General features: G+C 48.7%; 8 protein-coding genes across 8 annotated transcripts; 4 read left to right on the forward strand and 4 right to left on the reverse strand.

Moving 5' to 3' along the window:
• Positions 1-513: 513 nt before the first annotated feature.
• On the forward strand, positions 514-1,443 carry FPOAC1_009095 (uncharacterized protein; the record flags this gene model as incomplete). The annotated part of the gene is made up of 1 exon (XM_044853525.1): positions 514-1,443. The coding sequence occupies one exon, from the start codon at positions 514-516 to the stop codon at positions 1,441-1,443; it is 930 nt and encodes a 309-aa protein (XP_044706195.1).
• Positions 1,444-2,147: 704 nt separating this feature from the next.
• On the reverse strand, positions 2,148-3,387 carry FPOAC1_009096 (uncharacterized protein; the record flags this gene model as incomplete). Its single annotated transcript, XM_044853526.1, has 3 exons — positions 2,148-3,016; positions 3,072-3,155; positions 3,207-3,387. The coding sequence occupies 3 exons, from the start codon at positions 3,385-3,387 to the stop codon at positions 2,148-2,150; spliced, it is 1,134 nt and encodes a 377-aa protein (XP_044706196.1).
• Positions 3,388-3,747: 360 nt separating this feature from the next.
• FPOAC1_009097 (uncharacterized protein) lies at positions 3,748-4,525 on the reverse strand (the record flags this gene model as incomplete). The annotated part of the gene is made up of 3 exons (XM_044853527.1): positions 3,748-3,834; positions 3,902-4,240; positions 4,301-4,525. The coding sequence occupies 3 exons, from the start codon at positions 4,523-4,525 to the stop codon at positions 3,748-3,750; spliced, it is 651 nt and encodes a 216-aa protein (XP_044706197.1).
• A 264-nt stretch (positions 4,526-4,789) lies between these two features.
• Positions 4,790-6,572, forward strand: FPOAC1_009098 (uncharacterized protein; the record flags this gene model as incomplete). Its single annotated transcript, XM_044853528.1, has 2 exons — positions 4,790-6,408; positions 6,458-6,572. 2 exons carry the CDS (start codon positions 4,790-4,792, stop codon positions 6,570-6,572), a joined length of 1,734 nt encoding a protein of 577 aa, XP_044706198.1.
• Positions 6,573-6,862: 290 nt separating this feature from the next.
• Positions 6,863-9,582, reverse strand: FPOAC1_009099 (uncharacterized protein; the record flags this gene model as incomplete). Its single annotated transcript, XM_044853529.1, has 2 exons — positions 6,863-8,952; positions 9,003-9,582. The coding sequence occupies 2 exons, from the start codon at positions 9,580-9,582 to the stop codon at positions 6,863-6,865; spliced, it is 2,670 nt and encodes an 889-aa protein (XP_044706199.1).
• A 4,315-nt stretch (positions 9,583-13,897) lies between these two features.
• Positions 13,898-15,298, forward strand: FPOAC1_009100 (uncharacterized protein; the record flags this gene model as incomplete). Its single annotated transcript, XM_044853530.1, has 1 exon — positions 13,898-15,298. The coding sequence occupies one exon, from the start codon at positions 13,898-13,900 to the stop codon at positions 15,296-15,298; it is 1,401 nt and encodes a 466-aa protein (XP_044706200.1).
• Positions 15,299-15,435: 137 nt separating this feature from the next.
• On the forward strand, positions 15,436-15,786 carry FPOAC1_009101 (uncharacterized protein; the record flags this gene model as incomplete). Its single annotated transcript, XM_044853531.1, has 1 exon — positions 15,436-15,786. One exon carries the CDS (start codon positions 15,436-15,438, stop codon positions 15,784-15,786), a length of 351 nt encoding a protein of 116 aa, XP_044706201.1.
• A 739-nt stretch (positions 15,787-16,525) lies between these two features.
• Positions 16,526-16,970, reverse strand: FPOAC1_009102 (uncharacterized protein; the record flags this gene model as incomplete). Its single annotated transcript, XM_044853532.1, has 2 exons — positions 16,526-16,660; positions 16,713-16,970. The coding sequence occupies 2 exons, from the start codon at positions 16,968-16,970 to the stop codon at positions 16,526-16,528; spliced, it is 393 nt and encodes a 130-aa protein (XP_044706202.1).
• Positions 16,971-17,484: the final 514 nt, after the last annotated feature.

A 17,484-nucleotide genomic window follows, 5' to 3' on the forward strand; every position in this document is an offset into this window, starting at 1 on the left:
AAACAGAAAAGAAAAGAAAGGAAAAACAACGTTAATGTGGCATATGTCCGAGCGGTGGCTGATTTCATGAACAAAGGATATGTAACACAATAGTTGGAATAGCAATACAGAGTCTGGGAGGAAGAATGAAATCAAAGAAAAAGACAAAAGTATCAAGTGCCACAGCTCGCTCGTACCTGCGGCGATGCCGTCCCAGCCCTTCACACCACCACCAGCATTGAACAAAGAAGATATCACACCACGTGTTACCTCCTCTATGCACGATCTTTGTACATTTCCGCTCTTGGAAGCACCTGCAGAACGACAATAGGACAACAATCCCGATGCTTGGATCGAGTACCTATCTTGACCGTGTCGAGTCGAGGGGAGTCGAGAGCAATGGGCACAAGTATAATTACCTCGTTGCCCTCTCCATATCTCCTCAACTTACGCAACTCTTTCCAATCAACGGAAAACCTCAACCCACTCCCTCCCTCCACTATCCAACCAATTCAACTCAATTTCCATTTCATCATGACTGATCCTAGAAAACTTTACATATATGACCTCGTCAAGGAAGTCAGTAAGGACGCATGGATCATCAATGATGGGGCCTTGATAACCCGGCACCATTCTCAACCACCACAACCCTACTGGGAAGGTGATCAAGGTTCCTTCTTCACCATGGCGGAAGCCCCTAGCCCGAGACCACCCACTCAAAGGATCTCCGACGACTGCCCTATTACAGATGCTGTTAAAATGTCTAATAAGTACTGGGGACTCTTCAAGATTGGTCAGGCTCACCTCAAAGTCAGCCGCGATGTTGGAGCACAAGAGCATAACACGTTAGAAGCTTTGGCAAAGGCGTCTTTTGACTTCATTGTACCCACTGAATACTGCCACGCAGTATACGGTAACTACTATTACATCGTCCACACCATCTTGCCGGGCAAGTCGATTGCCGAGGTCTGGCCAAAGACAGATGATGGAGAGTTGCAGATGAAGTGGATGCGTCAGATAGCAGAAGCCTATGACCAATTGTCCAAGTGGCATAACGATCGCGTCTGCGGCGTCGATGGCGGGAACTTGGTGCACCATCTATCTATCCGGGGCGATTGGAATGACAGGAACAGCTTTACCCCCGAGGTGATCCAAAAGAACTATGAGGATATTGGACTAGACTGCTCCGAGTTCGTCTTTGCTCATAACCATGCGATGCCGCTTGCATTCACGGTCGATGAAACCAAGGGACTGCTAGGGATCTCCGCATGGGGCTCTGCTGGTTTCGTCCCCAGGGATTGGGTACGTACCACAACACGTACCAACGATATGAATCAGTCTGTGGTCATTTGCAAAGATAGTTGGACTCCAAGAGACTTCAACCTGTGGCACAACAAGATGGAAATTGCACTGGCCGAGAAGGGCTTCCGGGAGTTTTGGCAAGCGCATGGCGATTGGCGTTAGCCCGACGACCACCCCTTCAAAAATCATGGCATTGAGGGAACTGCGTTAGATCATGGTTTTGTTTTTAAACACTAGCGGCCAAAGAACGATGCTGCAAGGTCAATCTTGTAGTCGCCGAGCGAGTTACGAGGGGTTTTTTTGCCCGAAGGTTTTCCCCTCACATATTGGAATATGCTTTGTATGTACTTGATTGTGTAGTGTTAGTGTTAGTTCAATTTGATTTCTTTCTTTTTCCTTTTTCTTTAAAGAGAAAACTCCAATATCAGATGTACATATGACTTCGATCATCGTGAAGCAACATCTCAAACGACCAAGTTTCAAGTACAACCAATAAACATCGAGTTGAAAAAGGTGGCAAAGAGATCAAGATTTGAACACTTCACCAAAAATCAGTATTTGACGCCGCCTGTCAAGTCAGCGTGCCATTTCAAATTCAAGTATCTGCTACTGCTCATCATGAACTGTATTTCTCTCCTGATCTATTACTCTATATACATCTCTACTGTCAAGTTTCAGGAAGTAGCGCCTCTTGACCACATGTCTTGAACGGTAAAAAGCAAATTCATAACTCATTTTCTCGTCGTCGTTTCTGTCCCGGGGCCCAATCCTCATCTACCCCTCCTCCAGTCTATTATCCCTCATCTGTAACATATACTAACCATCTTCAGTGGTTGTTCATTCAGTAGTATCCGTGGTCGCTGCTGTTAGTCCTGTTGGTGGTAGCCACGCGCGTCAGGAAGTCTTCGACGCTTTGAGGTAGAATCAGGGGTCTGCATGTGGCCTTGTTCGTTAGGGAAGCTGCGCTTGTCAACTCGTTGGTTTACCTCATATGAGTAAGGATCATGCACCGTTTGTTCGAACTCGTGAGGGAGCATCTCGCGAATGGATGGAAGTCTTCCGTCCCATTGCTCTTGGCATGTTCGCTGGCGGCTAGGACCCCGATTCGCCCACGAAGATACATATCCTGGCGCTTGTGGCTGAGTTGACTGGGAGCTAGTACTTCCCGAAGCCATGGACGGTGCCTTTCTGTACCTCTCGTCTTGTTCAGCTCTGTAAACCAAATGCCAGTATCCTCCTTCCATCTTCTCGGTGGTAGGCTGCCTCAAACCCCCAGGATCGGGCTTTGGGGCATGCTCCAACGCCATTGTTGGACGCACAGGGATTTGACTCGTATCAATTCCCGAGCGATCAACTGGTTGGTTCCAAGCGGAGCCGGAACCAGGAACAGCAACAAGTCCAGACCTGGAAAACGGGTAGTGCTCAGACCGAGCAACATCAGCACGGCCAGGCATGATGTATTCTTCAGAAGGCTGTTGTTGAGCTATGTTGCCTGGTGTAACAGAATAGGCTCCTATATCTTCCAATATCTTGGGTGTGCTGAAAAACGGCCGCGAAGGCGGATCTTCGCTTGGTCGCTCCCGGGACAGACGGGTCTTGCGTGATTGTCGGGCCTTCGGCTTCGGCTTCGGCTTCGCTTTGTCCTGCAAAAGTTCGACGATTTGAGGATCCAGGGGCTCCGAAGCTGGAACAGAAGCAGTATGGGGACGACGGCACCCATGCTCTTTGAAATAAGCTGATATTCTATTAGGCTTGAAAGGTCCAGACGGGGATGTATGAATCGGACTGACCTGCGTCGAGCAAATACTTCTCGACAAACTCAGCAGCCTTGGAGGATCTATGGCCAGACTTGATGTTTTGGTAGTAATGCTCGTCTACCAGAATTAGCATGCCGACAACATGGTAATAGAACATTAGCAACTCACAGAGCGATGTTCCGGTATATTCCCGGCGGGCATTAGCGCCAGACAACTTGTTCATTTCATCAGCAAGTTGGTCCCATGAGAGGCAGTCATTATCGTCGGGGTATGCAGCCGCCGGTGATTGGGGGATAATGACCTCCCAGAGCAAGCGTTCTTCGTCCTTGGACCAAGTCTTACCACCCATGGCGAGTCGGAGCGGGTCAGAGTTCTTGTAAGTGAAGTACGGAATATATATAAAGGAAGTGATGATGGATATAGAATTGCGATGTGGGAAAGTAGACAAGAAGGCGAACAGAAGGTCACAAAGATGCTTTATAGACAGTACAGAATAACAGATGAGTGATTCAGTCCTGATTACACATTCAAACTGAGCCATGATTAGAGTCAGGGACAGTCACCAGCTCCTGCTGAATGAGAGACAATAGATACGTTTTTGGCTGTGATTCATTGTAAACACAATAGAGTGGATGAACTGGTTGAACGTAAAGTACCACGGCAAGTTTGCAGGCAGTGATCCATTTCATGACAACGCCTGCGACAAAATCTACTCCTCGAATATGCTTCGAGGTTCAGGAGCATGTAAGCCTCGACCAAGAAGGAATGATGCCATAGGCCGTTCCAATCTCGAAAACTGATATTGTTAACAACCGTTTGCTAATACATTCGTGTTTGAGATTGAGGGGTAGACAGTTACTCACGATGCTTTTCTTCTCAAGAGGTATCACTCCGTCTTTAACCCAGAACCCCCACCCCCCCGTCATATTGGCGAGCATCATATCCGTCGTCAGTCTATCACCGACAAATGCAACATGTCCAGGGTTTGTTACTCCAGTCTCTGGATGTTTCTTGAAGTACTCCATGATCTCCTGGCCGCACCCTGGCTTCTTGACTGAGTGTGACAACACTGTGATGCCAGTATTCTCCTCAACTTCAGCAGCTAGCTTTAGGTTTTTATCCCAGGAAGTTGCGCCTGCGGTATTCGAGACCACGAGCAATTTGCGCCCAGGATATGCCAGCCTTAGCTTTTCGAAGTGAGCCTATGCATAAGTTTAGCGGGCGGCCATGACTAGATTTGTGAATGTTTAATGAATGACCACCTTATAAGATTCGTACACCTCAATACTATCTGGATAAGCAAAACAATCGTCTTTATCAAGCACGATAGCCTTGATCTCTACTTTTCGGCCATCTTGCTGTAGGCCCCTTTCTAACGGAATTGGTAAATCATTGAAGGTTAATACGGTGTGGTGAGGTAAACATAGGCTCGGTTTGAATATGAGCCTCGTTATATTCAATGAAGCTGAAAGGTTTAGATTCAACATCTTTTTGATGATTATAGAAATTGTTAATGAAGAATAAAATAATTCGATGTCGTTGAGAAAGTTGAGCTCGCGCCACATTGAGTAGTGCCACAAGCGCCACAGCAATTTAGCAGGCGCGTTACCAGTCGTTACTACGCGACGGGTCGTTCCTTGTAACATATTTAGTATTTAGTATTTACTTCACATCCCAGTACAACATCAACAGTACAAGAGATTGGCCCCTAAAAGACTATAGGTGATCCTATCACCCTTAAAGACTCCAACATGCCTCGAAGAAAAGCAGCCGAAGAGCCTGACTCTCAACAAATTCCTACGAGATCCTTACGAAAAAGAAATCATCAAGAACTCGAAGCCATCCCAGAAAGTGACCAGGAGGAGACGAGCCCTGTAAAACGACAACGCAGTTTGGGTTACCAGTCCCCATCAGCCATCGGCGAAACAAATGAACAAATAAATGGGTTCAATTCGAATAGTGTAGAAGATCATGCGGCCAGCGAGGCCGAATCATTATCGAAAGTCGACCTAGAAGAGACCCCTAAACCTGCTCCAAAGCGACGAGGTCGACCACCGAAGAAGGCAGTCAATGGCGGGTCTCCCACGCCCAAAGCAAGCCGTACCGCTCTCTTTCAGACGCCCACAAAGAAAGCACGATTTGGTCTGAACGCCGATACGCCCGGAGGAGCAGATCGATCAGCCAAACGAAAGAGCACACGAGCATTGATCGAACATGTCGTCGGCGACGACCTCACGGACGAAGAGTATGACGGCCTAGCACAGCAAATCTACGAATCTAGTGAAGACGAAGATGCTATTGAGGGCGACAATGCCGTCTCAGCAGAGGCACCAGGTGTAGACGAAGCCGCAACACCTTCCAAGTCAACACCTCGGCGCAAAGCTCAACGAAAGAAGCTTGCCAGATCTCCGACCCCCCCTCGCGACTTGCCTCCTCACGAACTGTACTTTGCGCATAATAAACCCGGTCGGCCAAAGACATCCAATAATACGCTTGGGTCTCTGGCTCTGCTCACTCACGACGAGTATTTTACTATTGTGAGAGAAACCAACGATCATCATGAGGGTGATATCGAATTCTTGGAGAGTTTACATGCCAAGTCATTTCCACAATGGGCCTTTGAGTTGTCGCAAGGGTTCAATCTATGTCTTTATGGGTATGGCTCAAAGCGACGATTACTGCACAAGTTTGCAGGTCACCTTCACTCTCGAAGCAAAAAGGACGGAGGAGACAAGATTGTCATGATCAACGGTTATGCTCCTAATACTACAATGCGTGAAATATTGAGTACAATTGGTTCAGCTGTCGATCCAGCCCACCGCATTCCTCTCACACAACCTGCCGTGATGGTCCCGGCCATTCTCTCTCATCTCAACACTAACTCTTCGATAATCACGCTTGTCGTCAATTCGATTGACGCAGCACCACTTCGCAAACCTGGGTCCCAAACTGCTCTAGCGCAACTTGCAGCGCATCCTCGTGTACGATTAGTATGCTCAGCTGACACGCCAGACTTTGCGTTACTTTGGGATATCGGTGTGCGGTCGGCCTTTAACATGGGGTTCCACGATTGCACTACCTTTGCCCCGTATACAGCCGAGTTAGACGTTGTGGATGAGGTACACGAACTTCTTGGACGGAACGCTCACCGAGTCAACGGTAGAGAAGGTGTGGCGTTTGTTCTTCGCAGTTTGCCCGAGAACGCCAAGAATCTATTCCGTTTACTGGTTGGTGAAGTACTTATCGCCATTGAAGAAGAAGGCGATGGCGGCGATGAGCCAACTGGTGTAGAGTACAGAATGGTGTACAACAAGGCAGTGGAGGAATTCATCTGCAGTTCCGAGATGGCCTTCCGAACACTGCTGAAAGAGTAAGCTCACACTGACTTGGGTTGCGAGATCTTTACTAACGGGCACTAGATTCCATGACCATCAAATAATCACGAGTATGAAGGATGCTCTCGGAACAGAACTGTTAAGCTTGCCGTTTAGAAAGGACGAGCTGGAGGCAATTCTAGAGGACCTCACGTCATAATGTAACTCTCACTGTAACATATAGAAACGGAAGCACGCATAGGATCATCGGCGCCGGTGTTGGTATCGGAGAAAATATTGAGCAAGCTTTCTTGAATAACTGGCATTGATAGGGGTATTAGATATAACATGCAGGGAACTCGTTACCCTGGAATTCAGACTACATTCTGGAGCCTTTTGTGAACATTCATCCATCTCTATCCAGCCGTCTGACCTACCCGAATGTCTATACCATGCATCTGCGAAAAATAATTACCGGAACGCCGCCTTTAGAGGTACCTATCTCTATTTTTAGACACCCAGGCTTTTCACACAAGTCCACAGCACCACCGGTACGATGACATTGTCATTTCCGCCGGTAAGAACCGCTTCTGTCAGGCTCGCCATCGAGGCACACATAACAGCATTTCGAGTACCAGCAACAACCCCCGGCTGGTCGCCAGCAACTGGCCAGCCGCCAACTCGTAGCCAGATACTGGCGGTGCCAAGGCCTAGGACAACGGCCACTGCAAACGCGAAGCTGCCCTCGAGACTCTTGCCGCCGCCCCAGAACCACTTTCGGCGTCCGTATCGACGACCTATAAGTGACGCTGCTGCATCTCCTAGTCCTACGCAAATAACGCCGGAGACAAGACTGACGTCCCGAGCCGACACTTCCCAGCCAGACAGGTAGCCAGATCCCATGCGTGGTAAGGAAGCAAGGCCTAGCCAGAGAGGAATCGCACATCCAATAAGAAGAAAGATGTGGGAGATGACGACAGGGCCGCGGAAATCCCTGCCATCAACATACGGTGCCAGGAATGAGGCAATAGGCTTCGATAGTGGGGGAAGCTGGCTCGCTCTGAGAAGATCCAAGATCAGGAACACCGCCAGAATTAATGAGAGGGCCAGAGCTGCGTATGTGGGATCCACAAACGTTGCAGGTAGGAACATCCCAACCATCATAAAGTGAAATACCTTGCGCCGTGTGTCTACTTCATAAATATCCTTGAGGCGGAAAACGATGATGAGACCAAGAATCAGGATACCCAGCCAGTAGACGCTCAACAGAAGCCGGGTGTTCGCTTCACCAAAGTCGTTATGGCGAACATGCTGCACCCATCCATACTGGCACTGCTTGTCTTCGATCGGATCCACCCTCGGGGGTAGGCAAATCCATCGTTCCAAGTTGTAACTTCCAACTTGATATCGAAACCAAGACCAATCGCCGAGAAGATACCCTAGAGCCCAACCAATGGGTTCATTGCCGTCTAGAGCAACCCTTTCAACATAAGTGCGGATGCCGCTCAAAACGACTACTAGTATGCTTGCATAAACATATCCGGCATAGAACCACTTCCTCATTGTCGCTTGCTCTTGTGTGAGCTTGAAGAAGGGTCGGACAGACATGGAAGTTGCTCGTTTTCTACGTCCAGAGGGAGTGTGTGTTGCATTACGTCGGTTTCCCGAATCAAGGTGTGGTAAAGTATGTCTCCGAGCGAACGACCAGTTGCCGGAACCATCTACAGGTGTAGGAGAAGACGGCGCGCTATCGATGTCTGCCGGAGCGGGAAAGCTAGGCCCGAATGTTCGTACCCTTGCCGGCTTCCTGAGTAAAGGACCTCCTTCGTCTTCGGAAGAGCCAGCGGTGTCGTAAACCGCACCCTCATGCTCGGCTCTCAACAATTCGTTCCTGAGGCGACGCAGAGAGAACAATTGCCAGAAGCTCTTCCAGAATGGTGGCCGCTGAACAAATGAAGCTCTACGAAACCGCCACTTTGGCACCCTGGCCAACGTAATCCCCCAACGAATGACGGGACCACAGAATACAAGAAGCGACAAGCCACCACCCCATAGAAGAGCCTTAAGAATGAGAATCTGAGGAGAAGAGGCAAGAAGTAGAACGTTGATAAGTGCGATTGATAGTAGCTGGAGCTCAGCCGTCAATAGACTTGTGGTGGTAAGATAATGCAAAACAACGCATAGACTTTGGTGGAGAGGGTACAGCAACACTGCTGTTTCCCCTGCTATGAAATCTTCAGGGTGTTTGTTTTCGAAGTTTTCTCGCGTCTTTGGGCTCCAGACCAGTGGTATGCAAGTGATACCCCATGCTACAACGTCGTAGGTAGCATATGGGTCGACTTTTGGAATAACGCTTTGTGGAATAGAAGCAAGACTCAGAACAAGGTTCGGAAGTATTGCAGCAGGGTTATTAGATGAGATCAGAAGTGAAACGAAGAGGGTAATCGCCGAAGGGTATAATATAGGAGCGGGGTCGAAATGTGCTGGCAGTTCGAGGGGTACTATGTGGGATGGTGACTTCTTGCGGTAGGCCCAGGCCACAACCCGAATGGGATACAGAAAAAGAAGCCCGGCGTACAGAAGGCCGAGAAGTATAATATCTGGAAAAGGTGAGTCAATCGAATAGTCAGTGGAAAGAAGATGTGTATACCTTTGCCCCATATCTTCAAGAGCTGCAAAACCTGTGAATTTGAAGCCACCATAAGGCCCAAAGCCAGAACAATACCCGCCTCAGTCGCACGTCTTACAACCACCCGTCTTCGTCGTTTAAGAGCTTCGAGTAGACGTTTCGCTTCTGGTGTCTCAATAGGCATAGGCGTCTTGTCGATGGTTCGTGCAGTTTGGCCATCGGAAAGTGCTGGTGACGGAAGAGGTGACGAAGACCCAGACAGAGGTTCATTAATACCTCTTAACCCTTTGTGCAAGTTTGACCTCGGCGCTGGTAAGCCTCTCAAGTAATGTTCATCGTCGGCTTCGGAGCCGCTATCACTCGTCTGCGGTGAGTCCTTGAGAAAAGGTGGCCATGTTGTCGTTGATGTCTCGGGGGGGGCATCGTCACTGGTCTTGGCGGTTTGCGCTTGGCGGTTGCGTAGAGAAAATCGATCCTGAAGATGCGGCAGGTCTGTACTCTGGTGGTGATACGGGTGAGGCGACCGCGATCGAGCTTGAATTATTGCTTGTTCTTCAGGGTCGAGTGCATTGAAAGAGTCGGGGCTGAGATGCTCTGTCATGACGAGGATGTTCAAGGTGCCGCAACAGCAATCATCGAGTATGAACGGGGTTGCGCGTGCGCATCGAGTAGTATGAAGGAGAGAGCGTCGCAGATTAATACAGGGTCGGCAGAATTAATGTGTTAATGAGAGTATAAAAGTGTTGAATCAAAGTCAATTCCCGTCTGTGGCTTTATCCACGGTGACGATTTTGTTGACAGAAGCTTGAGCATCTGTCTATAGGACGGCCACATGTGAAAGTGGCCTTGTGCATCGGCCGTTTCGTCAGCCAACTAAACTATCTCCCAATCAAGATGTGGAACTGAAACTACCTACCTAGGTACCAACAAAGCACGGCCACCCACGAGCCACAATAAATGAAGTGGACGGTGGCTCAACATTGTGCAATACAGGATGTGATTAAGTTAAGCTTCAATTACCCGATAATGACAATAAAACAAAATCGATGAGGGTATTGTTACCTACTTACTAGGATTGGCACATGCAGGCCGATCGATGTATGGACAAATCGCTTTCTCATAGCTTTTCCATCACACATGTTTCTTGGCAATCTTGTTACTTTGAGGGTATAATGTCACGACATTCCATTGCAAGAGCTCCTCTGATGACTGGTACTCGACAAGCTGAGTAGGTACTTGCCTCAAATGGAAGCTGATAAAATACTACCTACCTAAGGAACTTTCCGGATTTTAGAACTCACGGGAAAAAGGATGGAGACAACAGGATGTCACGTGTCTGTGACATTGAAGTCTTTTACGAGTTTTCCAATTGTCTTGTAGAAAACAACTGCATCATATCAATCAAGTCATCACGAAATGCATGCCCCTTCTCTCTGTAGGTCTCGCGAATGTGGTGACCAGGGTTCTCGGGCAGTCTAAATTTAGACATAACGTTACTTCTTCTCTTTAAACATTGAGCCAGTGGCAGGCGCCAAATTCACTGCGCCTGTCCCCAGAAACCCCAGCATACGAGGTCCACACAACACAGCCTGTGCTACGATCTCAAATACGCGTGCAGTTGTCAGTGTAATGACATACGTCAACCTCAACTTGCGACTTGCCTCGGTATCACGTTGAAACCACCTGATGCTCTTCTTGACAGATGGCGTGGTGCCATCACCAAAATCGCAGGAGTTGACGATATGTTGTTATCTTGGAAAACATCGCACGGTCAGCGCCACGAATCAAGTGCAAAACGCCAAGGGTGTCGAGTATCGAAGTTGTCAATAGCACATTGGCTCAGCCATTGACTTCAAAACCTAAAACTCGGTCAACTTCAGCTGTCCCACGATAATCTGCATCTTAATTGCCTAGTAGCAGTTTGTCTCGAACGGTATCTGCTGGTTGGTTAAGAAATGTGCTGTGCTAAGCGTTGGCTAGCCGAGATGGCATGGCATTCTTGAAGTGTCTCAACCACAGGTGATGATGGCCCACCGGATCATGAAAGACTTTCAAAACTTCCACTGTTCCTGTTCTCCAAGAGAGGGGTTGGGGTTTCAAGCTACGAAGTTGAGGTGTAGTGACTTGAACAGCGATTCGGTTCATCATCAGCCAAAGCCGTGTAACAATCAATAACAAATAATCTATCGGCCAACCATGCTGTTTCGAAGACATTCCAGTTCGCAACGGAGTCGACGTATGTCAATTACCAAACTTGGTCCCACGGAGCATTTGCGGGCATTCAAGTTGAGTAGGTGCGCACGATGAGCATGGTAGTTGCTCAATGGAAAAAAATAAGGAAAAAACCTCTTGGTGATGGGCCGTGAGATCCGGTCGCATACATCATTATCCGCTTGGCACATTACGAAATCCGCTTCGCCTTGAGACGGACACGCCGTTCGGAGCCAAGGACTGTGCACGTATCCATCCATCCTCGATCTCACGTATAAAAAATAAATATTAAAGCACCAAAAATAAGAATCAACCGAGATTTCCATCGTATCATTACCCAACATAATAGGGTACATCCGTCATCACAATTGACGATCAACTCAGACCGGGGTCGCGAAGGAGTCTTGGTGATGTTGATCTGACACAAGAATAACCAAGTTCAATGACCAGAAGGCGTCACTAGGTAGGTCCTATAATGACAATCAATAACACCAATTGCACATATCAAGCAGGGGGGTTTTATATTGCATCACAGAATAGCAGGAAGAGACTATTGATATTGATGAGGTGTTAAGATTTGTATCAACCCTGCTGACCTGGGTTTACTTGGACAGCCATCCGAGTGTGGCAGGCCGCTGGCCAAGATCAGTTGTGTTCGACAACGCGACCTCAGTTGCAACAAAAGATCAACTCCCAGGAAGGGTTGGATAAGAGAAGGCGAGAAGGCAAGCAACCTCAAAATCAAGGACAGGGTTCAGGGGTTAAACGGAGCGGGTCAAACATGGAATGATGACCGGGGCCATGCGGGCAGAAGAGGGCACATCTACTGGGACCAATAGCTTGGGTCTGAACGTTGACCCGCTCGTTGGTGCCGATGCTCATCTTTTTCTGTCGATTTTCTCGTATTCTCATGTCAGGGAGGCGATTGTCTCTCCCCCCTTTGACGTTTTCACATCAATTAAATTGGTGATGGAGCCTGAGAGCTTTTTAAAGAATACGAAGAACAACAAGATGCTCGTACTCTGTGCGTGCATGAATGATTATCATGGCACACCAAAATTCTTGCAACAGCATCGTCCGCTTGTCGTTGCATCCACAGTGACATCACCCAAATAGTATCTAGCGTCACGTTGGAGAGGCGCGGCGCCATCTAACTAACTACACGACGGAGGGATAGACAGGACAGGAACCAGGGCTGCTGCAGTGGTTCTATTGACAAAAACAACGATGCAATGTGGTTGGGTTGGGTTAGATCTCATATGCAGCAAGCACCTACCATCCCACATTGAAGATCGAAATTGTCACAACCAACGATGAACAAGTCAGGCAAATGCAGTCACAGTTTTAGGCTCAATAAAGGCTGAAACACCCTCCAGTTTCTACGGCGATGTAAATTGCGAACCTCAGCAGCTCCGCCCTTGTCAGATGTACATACATCAGGTCAGCCAGCCAAAGAAGGACTTCCCAAAAAAAAAAAGACCAGGTAAGCAAACGCCTCACATCTTGGACTGGACCTTATCGGCGACAACAAAAGGGTTAGACTGCCTTGAGCCGCCCCTTCGCGCCTAAACTCCACTATAAGCACATCCATCCCTTCCAAGCTCCCCGGGCTTGTTTACAGCGCGAAGGGGCCGGGTTCTCAAGGGACAGGCGTGTAGCGTGGAGCTAGCCATCTGAACTTGGCAGGCCTGGCAGGACGACAAACCGCTAGACAAGGACTAGCTTTTGGCCTAGGTAGCTTCGGGGTGTCTGTCGTTAAAAACTGCAAGCGGCTCCCTCCCAGGCCGAAAAAAGAAACACACCAATTGTTTAGTACATACATAGTAAATTTGCCCAGACTTGCAACGACCTTTCTTCTCTTTTGCCACGACAGACAAAAATAAGACAACAGCAACAAATCAAAGCCAGCTTACTTGGGCCGCTGTGATAGTCGTGTGCAGCTCAGCCTCCTCTCGCCAAGACTACCTACCTAGCTTAGTTATCGGGACTTTTAGCTGAACAGATCCCCATCCATCATCAACGAACGATCCACTGGCATCACAAACGACAAGTTGCATTTGACACAAAACTCTCCTCCTGTGTTGTTTGCTAGAGATTGGCTTGCGTTGACTCAACTTGTTTGACGAACTCAGCTCGTGTAACGCCCAGTCACTCTCCACTGCATCCACTATCCACTGCCTCCACTCCCTCCCTCCCTCAGCGCCTCCATCAACTGTCAATCTCTCTGTCCATTTTGGCTTCTTTCATCCGCACATCACCAGTTCTGTATGATAATAACTGGAACTGTCTTGACTCCTCCCTCTGACGCTAGAGCCACCTCCTCAGAGACTCCTCTCTATGTACTTGGCACACGACACCTTTCATCATCGATAAAGAGATCCGCTCCTCTCGTCAGCTGGCGTCTGCAGATTCTTAGACCCTAGCTTGTTTACTGTACTGCACTGTCTTCACCACACATTCTGGGCCCTCACTACTGTACCTCGTCAACCTCACCATCAACTCCTAGCCAGTCGTTTCTCGTTTCTTCCCCAAAAGCAAACCCAAAAAGCTGCTTTGTTGGGTCCGCCTATTCCTGGACTATTTTCAGCCGCTATACGTCCTCTGCATATTCGTCTCCAGTCTTTGCCTCGCTTGATATCGCTCTGATCGACTTACAAAACTCACCGTTCTTCCATCCTCCAAGTCTTTTTGTTCATTTGTACATCATGGCATCTAGCGACATCAAGCACGACTACAGCATGGAGGCTGGACTGTTGAACACTGACCGAGAAGAGAGAATCATGTCATCAAAGGAAGCACTACTCCAGGATTCGGAATCTGCCCAGATCACCCCAAGGACAACTACCAGAAGGATATCCCCAGCAGGCAAGGCTTTGATTGCTCTGGCTGCTTGCTGTCTCTTGGGAGTCGGTGTGGCATCTGTTGGCGGTGCTACTGGTTTCTGCCCTGGACACCTCCGCCATGGAGACCTCATTGGAAAGCATGGCATGAGCGGTCACCGAGCAAACCTCTCCGAGTCTATAGCCCAGATGGTTCGACGACAAAACACACCTGCACCTACCGACACAGAGGATCCTACCGCCGACCCTACTGATGCTGCTGTCGACGAAGCCTCTAGTGAAGCTTCGGCACCTACGGCCCCAACGGCTCCCACAGCACCCACGGCTCCTACTGCCCCAACAGCCCCAACAGCGCCCACTGCCCCTACGGCCCCATCAGACACCGCAGTGCCGCCCTCGGACACTGCTGAGGCGCCTACGGATCAGGCTTCCGCCACCCAGGAGGAGCCAACTGATGCTGCCACAAATGAAGCATCAGAGACTCAGAACCAAGCATCCGTCACCCAACAGCCATCTGACACGAGTGAGCCATCCTCACCCTCGCGACCCGCGAGCTCTGAACTTGTCGAACCGACCTCTAACCCGGACACAGGCCGACCTTCTGCCACTGCTGCTCAACCCACCGAGGAGGACTCTGCCACCGAGGACACTCCTTCTGCCACCCAGTCGGACGAGGAGCCTACGGAGCCTGCATCAAACACGGCTCCTACCCAGCAGACTACTCGTCGTACCACAGAGACTCGACAGTCAACTCAGGAATCCGATCCCGAATCAACTGCCGATGATTCCGCCACTGCCACTGGTACGTCCGACTTGGAAGAGGAACCTTCCGAGACTGCTCTCTCTTCTCGTGCTTCAACATCCAATCCTCCTGCTCCTAGTGCTACAACCTCCACTGCTGCCAGTACGTCTTCTCGAACAACCTCTTTGCCTGATCCATCCTCTTTTTCTGAATTGCCGTCCGAAACGGTATCTTCGGGTGAGACAAATCAATCCACCGTCCTTGGTGATACCGCCACTGTCGTCGATGCCTCCACTGCTTTCGATACTGACACTGCCACTGTCCCCTCATCCACCACTGACGATGCGAGCGATGTCCTCTCCGACTTGACCTCTGAACCAGCTTCCAAGTCAACGCAGGAGTCAGGTACAGCGTCGCAGACTTCAGAGGAAAGAGAGACAACCCCCGGTATGTGGGATGGATCAGCAGCAATAAGACCATCCACCGGGTCATTGATGCGGGTTCAATTCCCCAGCCTGCTGTGATATTACTGCTTCGTGCCATTTACCCCCGTAAATCAGATGCCCTGACCTCGTGACTTCCGCAAGTGCGCCAAAAACCGGGACAAGCCGTTTATTGTCACATTGATTGTTGTTCTCATAACACTTACTAAACAAATTTAATGGTCGTATTTGCTGACTCAATCACAGATGACCAGGAAACTGCAACTCAGACCGACGAGGCTACACAAACCGATGAAGATGAAACCACAACCGAAACAGAGTCTGCGCGAAGAACCATTACCGGCACAGGTACCAAGGTAACTTCCAGCGCTATTCCTAAGACCTACACCTCGACACTCGAGGATGGCGGTATCACCACGTTAACCTCAACCTCTTGGGTTGAAGTTGTCCCTTCTGCTGCAGCTACTGGCAGCAGCGACCCTGACCTCCAGAACGCTGCTCCTCGATCAGTTGGTTCAATTCTGGGTGCAGTTGTCGGTATGGTCTTTGGCGGTTTCATTCTTCTGTGAGCGGAAGACTATCTTCACATTTCTCCGCATCACGCGATGATCACCACACAGACATTGTGGTAGATGAACATAGCCGTTAGTTGTGGACGGCAACTCATATAATATGGGTTCATTATGAATTTTACGGTCCTTTCCTCACGGGTACAAAATTGGGTTAATAGACTGGGACAACAGACGCTTGGGTATATGGGGAAGCGCGTTATCATTAGACGAGAGCTTCCACATATGGTTGCATCTCGAAGGAGATTTAAATCATTAATCGGCGCTTAGCATACTAGCAGACAGCGGTCGTATCTAAATGCATAGTACATGAGCGAATACAAACCATTTGCATCTTTATGTATCTCAATGATTGGCTGTGGCAAACATCTGGTGTCATGTTATTGGAACATGCTTGAAGCCGTATACGTCTCATCGAGCTGACAAGCTGTAGATACTTAGTTGGCAATACACTGTCAATTTTAATAAGAAAAGAAAATAGTGCTCAAAATCAATGGCAAGTTCGACAAGGCTGCGTTATCACTGCAATAAGCCTTATTATCAAAACACTTCTCTCTACAGAGATTGCAACAACGTTGTAGTTATAAGCTGTATGTCACTGGTTCTCATGAATCAACAACCAAATGGAATGAGTTAATGATTGATTAATTGCTCAAATTCGGGGGTATAATTAATGAACGCCAATAACTTCCATATGACCGCATATGCCCTTGTCGACATCTTCCATCTTGGCGCTTTTTCAGCCAGGACCTATCCTAGGCATGTCATGGTGCTCGCTTAGTTTTGACAAATATGTGTTCAGTTCCTCGACACGTTCCTTGTGGGTCTTGAGGAGTTCAGGTCGTGAACCAGACGATTCGGCCAGTTGAAGGAGCTGATGAGCATGTTAGTACAATGCGCTTGAACTTGCGACTGGACGCGCTTACCCTCTTCTTCTTGATCTCCTCGTGGCGCTTCTGGGACTCAGTTTTCTGCACTTCCGGCTTTTCCTCATCGTCTTCGTGGCGTGGCTCATCGTCTTCGTCCTTCTTCTTCCTCTTTCTCTTCTCTTCGTCCTTGCTTCCAGTGTCGAGGTTCTTCTCTAGATCAGACTTGTCGCGCTTCTTCTTTTTCTTATTGATCTTGACGCCCTTGAGTTTTAAGGCGCCACCGCCACCGACGGCGGCATAATCGTCGGACCCCATGTTGTTGTGTTGTTGTGTTGGGGAAGAGATGGTCAAGGTTCCCAGGATCATATACTCTTGTCGTTGAAGTAAGTCGGATGACTAAGTGATTCGTGGCGGTGCAAGTGGCTGACCCGCCACTTGAAACAGCAAGGGGGGCTGGGGCTCGTTGCTGTTTTCGGACCATACGCGGAAAGGAATAGGAAGCAATTACATAGACAAAGCAAAGCTTCCTTCCTTGTGATGAATTGAGGAAGGTCTCCTATCTTGGTCCTTTCCATTCTTTGTCTCGTCCACATCAAGTACCCACTTACAAACAAACATCCCCTTTTTTGGTGCTGAATTAAAGACTTTATGAGCAATCAATTTGATCATTGATGAATACCACTCTTCTTCTTAATTGTACTTTTATACCCCATCTTTAATCTCGACCGCTTCAAAAAAGACATCTGCTTCTACACGACATCAGTCCTCACAGCTTCCAGACCACGAATCTTCCACTACGATACCGCTCAAAACATACGCCCGAGACTTG

This window comes from Fusarium poae, chromosome 3 (genome assembly GCF_019609905.1).
Source record: "Fusarium poae strain DAOMC 252244 chromosome 3, whole genome shotgun sequence".
Lineage (NCBI taxonomy): Eukaryota > Fungi > Ascomycota > Sordariomycetes > Hypocreales > Nectriaceae > Fusarium > Fusarium poae.